The 13,887-nt window shown below is 39.9% G+C and overlaps 1 protein-coding gene across 1 annotated transcript; it reads right to left on the reverse strand.

The window, feature by feature from the left end:
• Window positions 1-1,259: 1,259 nt before the first annotated feature.
• Window positions 1,260-1,790, reverse strand: LOC143584203 (uncharacterized). The gene has a single exon (XM_077066302.1). It carries the CDS (start codon window positions 1,788-1,790, stop codon window positions 1,260-1,262), a length of 531 nt encoding a protein of 176 aa, XP_076922417.1.
• Window positions 1,791-13,887: the final 12,097 nt, after the last annotated feature.

Genomic DNA, 13,887 nt, shown 5'->3' on the forward strand with positions numbered 1-13,887 from the left:
GGGCGTGGAACACGAAGATGCAGCGTCATAGATAGATTTTTCTTGTTTTTGTAATTAGGATCTCTTTTCTGTAATCCCTTTTGCATGAATAAAGAAGTCTTTTTGTATTCGATACACTTTGTTTTATTCTTCATAATATAAGTGTTTGTAGGATCTTCTTTGTATGCCAATAAAGGATTACATAACAATACATGTTGTAAATGACTTAAATAAAATTTCCATAGATGAGGCAAAAGCCGAATTACAAAAGATAAAATTACATAAAATTGCTAATCTATTTAGGCGCGCAGGCCAAAAAGAGAAACATACTACATGTAACACTTCTTCAATTGGGCCTAATTCCAAGTTCGAGGGATCTCAGTCCCATCCAACTTTTCTAACTTGTAGGAACCTTTAGATAAAACTTTCTGAATTCTATAAGGTCCTTCCCAAGTTTGGACCCAACTTGCCCGGAGGCTTCATTGTTACGGAAGACAAAGTCTCCCACATCGAACTCACACCTTTGGACCTGCGAGTTATAATACTTTTGCAACTGGCGTTTGTAATTGTGCTCGCGGATCGATGCTAGTTCTCTCCTTTCTTCGAGGGGGTCAAGATTCATCTGGAGTTCGTGATCATTGTCATCGATCAGCAATACTCGTGCGGATGGAATCCCAATCTCAGCTGGAATCATGGCCTCTATGCCGTAGGTTAGACTAAAGGAGGTCTCAGAATTGCTGGAATTCTTTTGGGTGCCGAAGGCCCAGAGTACATGGGGCAATTCGTCAACCCAACCCATCCGTTTAGTCCCTAACCTTGCTTTGATTCCTTCCTTAATTGTTCGGTTGGTTCTCTCAACCTGACCATTCGCCTGCGGGTGGGCTAAAGATGTGAAAATTTGAGATATCTTCAATTCTTTCAGCCATTCCTGTAGCCCACTGTCCGCGAATTGAGTACCGTTATCACTAACGAGTTCCAGCGGAAGCCAAACCGGCATATGATGAATTCCCAAAGGAATTTCTTAGCCCTTGTTGCTGTTATAGAAGCAACTGGTTTGGCTTCAACCCACTTCGTGAAGTAGTCGATGGCTACTATTAAGAATTTGACACGTCCCGGGGCTTCAGGGAAAGGTCCCATTATGTCGATAGCCCATTTTTGGAACGGCCAAGCTGAAGTGACTGGAATGAGCTCGTTCTTTGGTCGTTGCGTGTTAGGAGCATGACGTTGGCATGAATCACACTTTCTGATTCATGCACAGCGTCTAGATGCAATCCTTGCCATTAATATCCAGCATTCATCAATTTTGCTACAACCATGCGCGGACTAGCGTGAAGACCACAGATGCCTTCATGAACTTCTCTGATTAAGTAATTCACTTCCTCGGCGTCCACACATCGAAGTAATGGTCCGAGGAAGGAACGTCGGTATAAAACACCGTCATGTATCTGAGAGTTTAGGGCTTTGTGCTTTATCTTCCGGGCCACGGCTTTTCCCTCTGGGAGAACTCCTGATGACAAATATGCTAAGATAGGCGTCATCCAGGATTCCACTCCAGTTTGGATTACTAAAACTTGATGTTGCGGGACAGACGGGCGGTCCAATATTTCAATGCGGATATCTTTAGCAAAGTGTTCGAAATTCGTTGAAGCCAATTTTCTAAGAGCATCTGCTGATTTGTTCTTGCTTCTTTTTATGTGGATTACTTTGCATGAGGAGAACTGGAGCATCAAATCTTTCTCCTGTGATACATAAGAAGCCATTATGTCATTCTTTGCTTCATATGTGCCGTTAATCTGTCCCGCAACTAACATGGATTCCACGCGGGCTTCCAAATGTTTCACCCCAAGATTTTTGGCTATCCGTAAGCCGGCCAAGAAAGCCTCATACTCCGCCTTGTTGTTAGTACTCTTGAAGTCTAACTTTATGGCGTATGTAAACTCGTGGCCTTCGGGATTGACTAGCCTGAGTCCTGCGCCAGATCCCTCACTGCTTGAAGCCCCGTCCGTGAACAACGACCAAATTTGCCCTTGCTCAGGAGGTGCTTGGGGTTGTTGTTCAATCAAACATTCTATCTCTTTGTGTCACGGGACTTCAGTGACGAAGTCCGCCAGCACCTGCCCCTTAATTGATGGCCTAGGTTTGTATTCTATCGCGTGTTCACCTAGCTCGATGGCCCATTTTGCCCATCGTCCAGACAATTCCGGCTTGCTGAGAATGTTCTTGAGCTTGTATCCGGTTAAAACATTGATGGGATGCCCCTGAAAGTACCTGTGGAGGCGTCGAGCAGCATAGACCAATGCTAGGACAAGTTTTTCTAGCATTGAATATCTTGTTTCTGGGTCTGACAGTGTTTTGCTGACGTAGTAAATCGGTGTTTGAACTTTTTCCTATCCGTCAGGAGGACAGCCCCGATAGCAATGTCTGATGCTAATAAGTACATTGTTAAAGGTTCTCCCACATAAGGTGTTGTCAATGTGGGCAGTTCCATCAAACATTTCTTAACCTCCAAGAAAGCTTATTCCGCTTCCGCGGTCCATCTGAATTGTGCTTTCTTGAGGCAATTTCTTAGTGTTGAGACAAAAGGATAAGATTTGGCTGCATGATTTGCCAAATATCGATTCAAAGCAACCAAGCGACCATTGAGCGTCTGAACTTCCTTGAGGGAGGAAGGAGAGGGCATGCGGGCTACAGCTTGAACTTTATCCGAATTAGCTTTGAAGCCCGCATCCGTAACAACTACTCCAAGGAATTTTCCTTCCTCCATCCCGAACAAACACTTAGCTGGGTTCAGTGTCATGTTGATACTCTTAGCGTTTGGAACGTTTCTTCGATGTCCCTCAACATTTGGTCTTTCTCAACACTCTTGATCACAAGGTCGTCCATATAAACTTCCAAATTTCGACCAATTTGACTTTTAAACGATATGTCCATCAACCGTTCATATGTGGCCCCCGCATTCTTTAGTCCGAAAGGCATCATTTTGTAGAAAAAAGTGCCTTGATCGGTACAAAAAGCTGTTTTATCCTCGTCACTTGCGGCCATGCGGATTTGATTGTAGCCTTTGTAAGCATCTAAGAAGCATTTGAATTTGAATGGTGCCACATCATCAACCTTGAGGTCTATTTCTGGTAGCGGATAACAGCCCTTGGAGCACGCCTTGTTTAGATCCTTGAAATCTATACACATCCGCCATGTCCCGTTACTTTTGGGAACGATAACCGGATTGGCGACCCATGTCTGATATTGAATTGGGCGAATGATTCTAGCCTGTAAGAGGTCCTGAACTTGCTCATTCATTGCTTTTGTTTGTTCCGGACCCATCTTACGTTATTTCTGGACGATCGGTGTAAACATCGGGTTTACCCTCAACTTATGCTCCGCAATGTTCCTGATGGGTTTTATACAAGATTATCAAAGTTCAAGTTAACCATATTTAACTAGAAAACGCAACGGAAGCTTAGATTTTAAATCTAGTTATAAACATACCTTTATGTTAAAACTAAAACCCAAAGCCAAGGATCAATATTACAAGAACAATATGCTTACAAAATGTAAATGGTACCTTCTTATACCTTATAAGAAGATGTAGATGGATGAAGAAGATGATGACTTTGAATGGCTAGGTTGCAAAGGAGAAACCCTCAAGCTTTTGATACCCCAAGCTTTGAGCAACAACACCAACTAGTTGCTAGGATTTTGAACACTTGAACTAGCTCACAAAACTCCCTATTTTCTGCCCACTTTGAGCCGTGGGTTTTGGAGAGAAAAAGAGAGAATATGAACTTGATTTTACACTTGAAAATTCTAAAATGAAAGATCACTTTTTGCATGTCTTGGATGTGGAGATTAATAAAGAGGCATCACATGGACCAAAAGAAAGCTTTGAACTTGATTGGACCAAAACCTTCCACCCACATGGGGTGGACGGCTTCTTCTTTCTTTTTTTTTTTTTTTTTTTTTTGTTATTTTGTTTTAACCATTTTAAAACCATCTCCATTCATTTTATAAAACTTAGTTTTATAAAATGTACATGCATTTACATAATTATTTAACCAATTAAATAATTAATTTACATAAACAAATTATCCAGATAATTTATTTAAATCCTCAAGTGTGTTTGTTTAGAAAACCAATTTTCTAAACACGTAGTGTTCGGTATTCTTTTAAATGATCAAATCACTAAAGGAATACATTTGGTGTTGTCTAGCTTGTTATTGGGTATGACCCGACTTGGATCAAACACAGTTAGCCACATTAGTATAAGTATGTGTCTCGGGCATACGTAATTCCAACAATCTCCCACTTGCACGAGATACATAGAAAATTAATGCAAGTGGTGAATACCGCCTAACAACAGTTCACCACCCCTAATGTGTTTGACGAAGTGCCATTCAATAACATCATCCCTTCAAGTTCCTTACTTGATATGATTTAGGTGAATCTATCATTATATCCCTTTGTTACTAGATGTCATGTTGAATCTAAGAGACATAGGTGATCATTCTCTTTACAATTCAACTTTATCAGGCCTTAGACATCTAAACTCTCAACACATAAGAGGAACAAATTCCATCTTGACTGTATACGCCTCCCACTATCACTTTTATACTCCACCTGAGCTCATCCTTATGTACCATCTTTTACGAATAGCGAAGGGGAGAGTCAAAGTGTAATACTTGGTGAAAATCAAGACCCAATATACATCTCAGGTCTAAGGATAATATGAAATTCTCCTTTACTCAAGATTACTAATGATCAAGTCAATCGACTCCATGTAGTAATATTGAGAGCGGGTCAGTCCAATATTTGTATCCCACAAATATCTATGAACTTTGGCAGCAAACCTATGCTCCATATTCATTCCTTATGAATATCCACCAATCCTAGTTCATAATAGTCTTGCTTCATATTTGTTCCCACAAATGTGATTGACTACGGACTTTTAGAATAAGATAACTTATTCATGGATTAAACATGCAAAATTAGAATTTAACTCAAGATTCCATAATCATATAAAAGAGTTAAATTACAAAAGTCTTTTAAACGTAAATACAAAATAGATCAAATCCAATTACTAGAATATCGAAGTCCTAAGCCACTCGCATGACGCTCATGTTTCGGTCTTTCTAGGAGCTTCGTGAATGGATCCGCAAGATTTTGATCAGTTCCAACTTTGCGAATACATATCTTTCCTTTTTCAACTTCATCCCTTATGTAGTTGAATCTCCGCTCTATGTGCCTTGTCTTTTGGTGTGAACGAGGTTCCTTGATTTGTGCAATCGCACCCTCGTTGTCACAAAAGATTTCTAGGGGGTCTTGAATGGAAGAGACCACCCCTAGATCAGTAATGAATTTCTTCAACCATGCAGCTTCCTGAGCTGCTAATGAAGCGGCGATGTATTCTGATTCTGTAGTGGACAATGCTACCACTTCCTGTTTTGAGCTCTTCCAAGAGACAGCTCCTCCATTAAGAGTGAACACATACCCAGACTGTGATCGAGAATCATCTCGATCAGTTTGGAAGCTCGCATCCGTGTAACCTTTTATAGCGAGTTCCTCCTCACCAGATCCATATATCAGAAACATATCCTTAGTTCTCCTAAGGTATTTCAATATGCTCTTAACAGCCATCCAATGACTGTTTCCTGGATTCTGTTGGTATCTGCTTGTCATGCTCAAAGCGCATGACACATCCGGTCTAGTACATATCATCGCATACATGATGGATCCTATAGCAGAAGCATATGGGATTTGTTTCATCGTCTCTTGCTCACCCTTTGAGCTTGGACATTGAGCTGAACTCAATATGGTCCCTCTTTGAATAGGTACAAAACCTTTCTTGGAGTTTTCCATCTTGAACCTTTTCAAGATCTTATCAATGTATGTACTTTGGTTCAAACCTATCAAGCGCCTTGACCTATCCCTATAGATCTTTATTCCCAAAATATAGGCAGCTTCACCAAGATCCTTGATGGAAAATCTACTTCCAAGCCAAGCCTTAACGCTTTCCATGGTTGGAATGTCATTTCCAAATAGTAGGATGTCATCGACATACAATACTAAGAAGGTAATTATACTCCCACTAGCTTTCTTATACACACAAGCCTCATCAGCGTTCTTGATGAATCCAAAACTTTTGATTTCTTCATCAAAACGATGATTCCAAGTTCTAGATGCTTGTTTCAATCCATAGATTGATTTCTTTAACTTGCATACTTTATTAGGATGTTTTGGATCGACAAAACCTTCAGGCTGAACCATATAGACATCTTCCTCAAGATATCCATTTAGGAAAGCGGTCTTGACATCCATTTGCCAAATTTCATAATCATAATGTGCAGCTATGGCAAATAATATCCTAATAGACTTAAGCATTGCCACAGGCGAAAAAGTTTCATCATAATCAACCCCTTGAGTTTGAGTGAAACCCTTAGCTACAAGTCTTGCTTTATAAGTATCCAAGTTTCCATGCATATCAGTTTTCCTTTTGAAAACCCACTTGCTTCCAACAGCTTTGGAGTTGAGTGGTGGTTCAACCAATTCCCAAACTTGGTTGTCATACATGGATTGCATCTCAACGTTCATGGCTTCAAGCCATTTGTCACAATCATTCTTGGACATTGCATCACGGTATGTGGTCGGTTCATCCGAATCTACCACGTAGCAACCTTCTACAAAAAATCCATATTTTTCAGGTGGATTGCTAATTCTACCAGATCTGCGAACGTTTTGTGTGTTTTGATCAACCACTTGATCACTTTCAACAACCTCTTGTTGAGTGCTAGTATCAACCAATTGTGTATCATCTTGTGATTCTTGATCCTCATCAAATTTCACTGTTCTACTATTAGTTCCTTCCTCAAGGAACTTAGTTTCCAAGAACTTACCCTTTCGAGCAATAATAACATTTTGCTCACTAGGATCGTAAAAGTAATATCCTAAATCATCTTTAGGATAACCTATAAAGATACACTTAGTGGATCGGACTTCTAATTTGTTTGGGGTGTATTGCTTTACATAAGCTTCACAACCCCAAACTCTTAAGAATGATAGCGATGGAGCCTTTCCATGCCATACTTCAAAAGGTGTCTTCTCCACTTTCTTGGTTGGAGCCATATTCAATATGCGAACAGCGGAAAGTAAAGCATAGCCCCAAAATGATAGAGGTAAAGTGCTTCTAGCCATCATCGATCGAACCATATCTAATAGGGTACGATTTCTCCTTTCAGACACACCATTATGTTGTGGTGTTCCAGGTGGAGTAAGTTGTGAAATAATTCCACAACTCTTAAGATGATCTTGAAAAATACCACTTAGGTATTCACCTCCTCTATCACTACGAAGTACTTTGATTGTGGTCTTGAGTTGTCTTTCTACTTCAGTTTTGAAGTCTTTGAACATTTCAAAAGCTTCATCTTTGTGTTTCATTAAGTACACATAACCATATCGACTATAATCGTCAATAAAGGTAATGAAGTATCTTTCACCATTCCTAGTCATTGGTCTAAAAGGACCACATACATCCGAATGTATGATACCCAATAATTCTTTTGACCTTTCAAAAGTTTTATTAAAGGGTTGCTTTGTCATTTTGCCTTGTAAACAAGATTCACATATATCAAATGAATCATACTCATTTGTTTCTAGAATACCACTCTTGCGAAGAGTTTGCATGCGATTCTTGCTTATATGTCCAAGGCGACAATGCCAAAGATAGGAATCACCCAAGTCCTTCTTGAGTTTCTTGGTGTTGACATTGTACATTGAACTACTATGTGACATACCACTTTGATCTATTTCATATATACCATTCATGGGTATAGCTTTAAAATAAAACATGCCATTCATCAAAACATGAATATCACAATTTATAAATTTAAGATCAAAGCCACATTGTTTTAAAAGAGACACGGAAATAATGTTTCTCCTTAACTTAGGAGCATACAAAACATTCTTCAAAATTACTTCCAAACCACTTGGAAGCTTTAACAAGTAGTCTCCTTGGGCTTGGACTTCAACTCTTGCTCCATTGCCCATAAAGAGACTAATGTCCCCTTTGTTGAGTTGTTTACTTCTTTTGAACCCCTGCAACAAATTGCAAATGTGAGTTCCACATCCGGTATCAAGTACCCATGTATTTGAAGAAATAACATTTAGTTCAATATGTATAGTAAAGATAATACCTGAGGTATGCCCCGCATCCCTCTTATCTTTTAACGCATTGAGATAGGTCGGACAATTCCTTTTCCAATGACCTATCTCTCCACACTCAAAGCATGGATCTTGTGCCGCAACCTTTTGCTTCTTTTCCTTCGGTTTGGTGGGCGTGATGGCTTTCCTCTTTCCCTTTCCTTGGACGTGGCCCTTGCCCTTAGCAACACTTGCTTTGGGGTTGGAGTTATGTCCCCTTTTCCCTTCATTGATTGTTAGAACGGGTAAAACCCTTTTACCCATTCCCGCTTCGGCCGTTCTTAGCATTGCGTGAAGCTCACCAATGCTTTTGTCCCACCCATTCATGTTATAGTTCATGACAAAAGTTTCAAACCTTTTGGTCAAAGAGTTGAGGATCAAATCCGTAGCCAACTCATTAGAGACGGGACAATTCAACCTACGAAGCTTTTCAATGTAGCTTTTCATTTTTAGGACATAAGATGAGACGCTTTGGGTTTCCTCCATACGACATGCATGAAACGCTCGAACCGTTTCGAAACGTTCCGCTCTAGCTTGTTGAAGGAACATTTCCTTCAATTGAGTTATCATGTCGTATGCCCCATGATGCTCGAAATCCTTTTGGATTTCGGGAATCATAGTCCCTAACATGAGGCAAGAGGCTTGCACCGAATCTTTGGTGTACTTGACCCAATCGTTATACGCCTCCTCATCTTCCACGTTAGGCTCATCGGGAATGGGATCGTCTAAGACATATGATATCTCTTCTTGTTTAAGAACTATTCTTAAGTTGCGATACCAATCCATAAAGTTATTATGGTTTAGACGATCCTTTTCAAGGATGGTTCTTAAGGATAGGTTACGGGTGTTATGGGTAGAGGTGTTTGCATTGTTAGCGGCCATCTACAAAATTTAACAAAGTTTTATTTTAGTATTATAAACAATTTAATTATTAATACCCTTTTATTCCAAATTTTAAAATAATAATTAAATTCTAGAATCCAACGATAAATCAAATTTCGGTTAGGTGACCTTTATCCCGTTATTTGATTTAACAAGGTAGTCAATCTTGACAATTGCAACCCTTTGCAACTTCTAGAGGTATGGGACCATTCGAAATCCTTATTTCGTGTTGGCATGTTTATCCCATCAACACCATTGGACCCCATGCTTAGGTGACCTTTATCACATGGTTTCCAATTCAAGTCGTCCTACTTGTATAAACATGTAAGATTAACATACAAGTGGTTAGGTGACCTTTATCCCACAAATATGTTAATATTACCCTAAGTATATTAGTTTGCTCAAAATGGTTAGGTGACCTTTATCCCATTTAAAGTTCCCTAATACGTTAAGTGTCATACAAAAGGATGGTGTAAGACTTGTTTCCTTGGTAATTATGAAAAAGGGATTTTAAGTTTTCCAATATTCTAGTTTGAAAAACATTATGCCATATCCTAACATGCATTTAGTAATATGGCGATTTTGAAAACCAATTTTCAAGGTTCAAGTTATAATAAAACCAATTTTATTATATGTGAGTAATCGCTTAGTTTTAATAAACCCATTTAATTAAACTAATTGACGCGATTTTACCAAATATATATTAGAACCCGTTTTATGCTTGTTGTCGTTCCTATGTGACGGTTTGGATATCCTAATATCTATCAACCACACATTACAATAAGTAAAACAAACAACCAAGCAAACACATGCAAAATATAGTCATAACCGAGAACCGCTAAGTTTGACCATACTTGTTAGCCGAAACAAGTATAGGTCATAAGTCACACCTAAGGGACAAAACATGACACAAGGATGGAATGTTGACTCCCACTTGACCTTGCATCCAAATGCTTCAAGTATCCTTTCCAAGTTGTTGTGTTCTTGTTGGGCTTGTTAATGGGCTCCAAACTTCCAAAAGTCTTCTTGGGCCCAAGAGTGAAATTTATGGGCCTAATGGGCTTGAATCCCATGATGGGCCGGTGAGGCCCAACAAGCCCAAAATTTCGGTCCAAGGCCCAAATCCACCAATTCTTGCATCTTCAATTTTTACAAAATGTATCCTAATACATATTTTTCTAAAAAAAGAAAATGCAACTAATCTATTTATTACAAACCAACTTATGAATAAATAAATTACACAAGCCTAAGATTATGAATTATTACAACCATATTGAATAATAAACATAATCAACATACACAAACAACAATCAACACATCCAAGGTCTAGGTTTCGGTTATGACACATCCAAACATACCAAATGTTCTAAGCATGCAACCTAAGCAACCAATGCCCAAAATCACCAAATAAAATCGGCCCCCCCCCCAAGAGGCTACGGCCCAAAAGTGAAATTTATTATTTTTTTTTTATTTTCAACATCCAAATGTTAATAATGGTTTCCTAAGATCTTTCCATGCATGTCAAGATCTTACAAATCCATGAGGGGTATAATCCACCAAAATTTCGGACCCCTTTTTCACCCATGAAAAAACCCGAAATCTATGAACATGTAAGAAACATAAGTCCTTGTAACCGGCTCTGATACCATTGATGGGTTTTATACAAGATTATCAAAGTTCAAGTTAACCATATTTAACTAGAAAACGCAACGGAAGCTTAGATTTTAAATCTAGTTATAAACATACCTTTATGTTAAAACTAAAACCCAAAGCCAAGGATCAATATTACAAGAACAATATGCTTACAAAATGTAAATGGTACCTTCTTATACCTTATAAGAAGATGTAGATGGATGAAGAAGATGATGACTTTGAATGGCTAGGTTGCAAAGGAGAAACCCTCAAGCTTTTGATACCCCAAGCTTTGAGCAACAACACCAACTAGTTGCTAGGATTTTGAACACTTGAACTAGCTCACAAAACTCCCTATTTTCTGCCCACTTTGAGCCGTGGGTTTTGGAGAGAAAAAGAGAGAATATGAACTTGATTTTACACTTGAAAATTCTAAAATGAAAGATCACTTTTTGCATGTCTTGGATGTGGAGATTAATAAAGAGGCATCACATGGACCAAAAGAAAGCTTTGAACTTGATTGGACCAAAACCTTCCACCCACATGGGGTGGACGGCTTCTTCTTTCTTTTTTTTTTTTTTTTTTTTTTGTTATTTTGTTTTAACCATTTTAAAACCATCTCCATTCATTTTATAAAACTTAGTTTTATAAAATGTACATGCATTTACATAATTATTTAACCAATTAAATAATTAATTTACATAAACAAATTATCCAGATAATTTATTTAAATCCTCAAGTGTGTTTGTTTAGAAAACCAATTTTCTAAACACGTAGTGTTCGGTATTCTTTTAAATGATCAAATCACTAAAGGAATACATTTGGTGTTGTCTAGCTTGTTATTGGGTATGACCCGACTTGGATCAAACACAGTTAGCCACATTAGTATAAGTATGTGTCTCGGGCATACGTAATTCCAACAGTTCCGTGGGACACCAGTCATGTCCGCGAGTTGCCATGCGAAGACATCAATATTCTTTGTTAACAATTGCTTCAGAAAAGTCCTTACTGTATCAGATATAGCAGGTCCAATTGTTACAGTCTGATCAGGAAACTTCTTGTTCAAAACCCATTTTTCTGGTTCAGTCCTCAGAGATTGTTTTAGAATCTTTCTGGGTTTCGAGCTTTCTGTTGCAAAGCAATATCGATTGACGTGAATTATTGCTATACCGGTGCTGGTTGGAACTCCTACCACACCGTGAGCCGTAGACGGATGAGCATTGAAGTCACCAATTGCCTCTCGTCCTAAGATGATGTCATGTTTCGATGTTGCAGGCAAAACTAAAAATTCGACCTCCTCGGTCCTTGAATGAATTCCATCGCTTAAAGTGACTGGGAAAGATATCACCCCTCGCGGGTGCATTATCTCCCCTCCAAATCCTGACACAGGAGAATGGATGGGTTTCTGTCTTTCCTTGTCCTCTTCATCAAGTTGTTCGAAGCACTGTTCGTACATGATGTCCGATGTACTACCAGTATCGAAGAAAACGTATTGTGATCGATAGTGGCCGAAGAGGGCAGTGATGATCAAGGGGTTTTTGTTTCTAGGACCTCCCTTGACTCGTGGAAAGATCACTGGCTCATTCTTCCACTCTTCCTCGTCGTATTCCCGTTTCTTTCCTCCGACCTTTCGTCCGCCTTGAATCATGTGGACGTTTAAGTCCTTGACTTGTTTCTTGGATGGGCCCTGGTTGTCCCGCATGGGAGCTTTACCAGTCCCCGGTTTCCCATCTTTCACAAGGTGTCCAAGTTTCCCGAACTTCACAGCCGCCTCAATTTCTCTCCTCAAAGCATTACATTAGTTCGTGCTATGACTGATGTCATTATGAAACGAACAATGTTTTTTAGTGTCGAGGAATAATTTCCTCGTGAGTGGCTGTGGTTTTCGGAAATTCACGTTCTCAGTAGTGAGAATTTCTAAGGGAGTCTTTGAAAGAGGAGTCCACCTGTTAGGACCTCGACTCAAGAATCCCCTTTTGTTCTTGTTGCCGATGAGGGATCTTGCATCGAATGGCTTTGATGCTTCCGTGTTTGGCTGAAGTCTTGACTAGATCGGTCCCTTTGCCTGTTTATTGGGTCTCGGAGTTTGAAATTCAACTTTGAGTTTTTGTTTTGAATTATTATTCCCCAATATTTTTTCAGTGTTGGCAAACAACTTTGTTGCGGTCATGATATCGTCCCATTCATTCGACATTCCATCCCTACCAGTGAGTGTGCGGATCAACTCGTCACACCTGACATTTTTGCGAAAGGCACCGCGAAGCATGTCCTTGCTGATCCCACCAATGTTCAGACTTTCGTCGTTGAACCTGGTAATAAAATCGTCTATGGATTCGTTATCACGGCGGATAACATCCAAAATTTCTGACTGGTCGCGCATATGTTTCTTTTGCTGCCTGAACTGTTGCGAGAATTTCTTCACCAGATCATCCCAGCTGCAAATTTGACCGTCAGGTAACTTCTCAAACCATTCCCTCGCTGCCCCTGTTAGTGTCAATGCGAACATGTGACACCAATAAGGGAGCGTCCATCCGCTCACACCACCTACCGCCACGAAGTTTTGGAGATGATCACTTGGATCAGTCATGCCATTGTATTTACCCACTGATGTAGGTATCTTAGCATTGACAGGAAAAGGTGTTGTCGCATTGCTTGCAATAAATTTTGACTTCTCGGCAAAGGCTTCCGGGCGGTATGGCTTGGTGAAATCTTCCTCAGCGTCACTATCATACTCGGTGTGGCGGATTACGTCCCACGGACGACTGCTCCTTGCCTGTGAAATCATTTGCTATCACCCTGTAGAAGCTGTAGTTTCCCGGGTGATACGTTGATTCATAACTGTCATTCTCATCAAAGTAAGATGGAATCCGCATGTCTATGCGAGGGCGAGGGCGCAACCTTCGTGGTTCAACAAATTCTTGTTCGGTTTGTTGACTGTGGCGGATCTGACTTCTCCTCACCGTTGGAGGAGGAGAAAGAGATCTCCGGGGAGATTCTTCGTAAGTCAGAGCACGGGCGTGAAGATGTGCATTCCGCACTCTACGCTCATATTCTACTTTCAGGTTCTCTTGTTGGACATGAAGCCATTCGTCCGGGGACAATAATCCGCCGGATCTGGAATTATGACGGTGAGACCTCGCCATATCAGAATCATCGGAATCAACTTCCGGGTCCAATACCGATCGAGTTCGGAGGGTCTCCCTC

The sequence above is a fragment of the Bidens hawaiensis genome, unplaced genomic scaffold (assembly GCF_021521415.1).
Source record: "Bidens hawaiensis isolate Kalapana, Puna unplaced genomic scaffold, B.hawaiensis_p1.1 tig00032847_1, whole genome shotgun sequence".
NCBI classification, from domain to species: domain Eukaryota; kingdom Viridiplantae; phylum Streptophyta; class Magnoliopsida; order Asterales; family Asteraceae; genus Bidens; species Bidens hawaiensis.

Coding starts and splice junctions, on each gene's coding strand:
- LOC143584203 (XM_077066302.1), bottom strand. CDS start 1,790: ATGTTAGTTGCGGGACAGATTAACGGCACATATGAAGCAAAGAATGAC.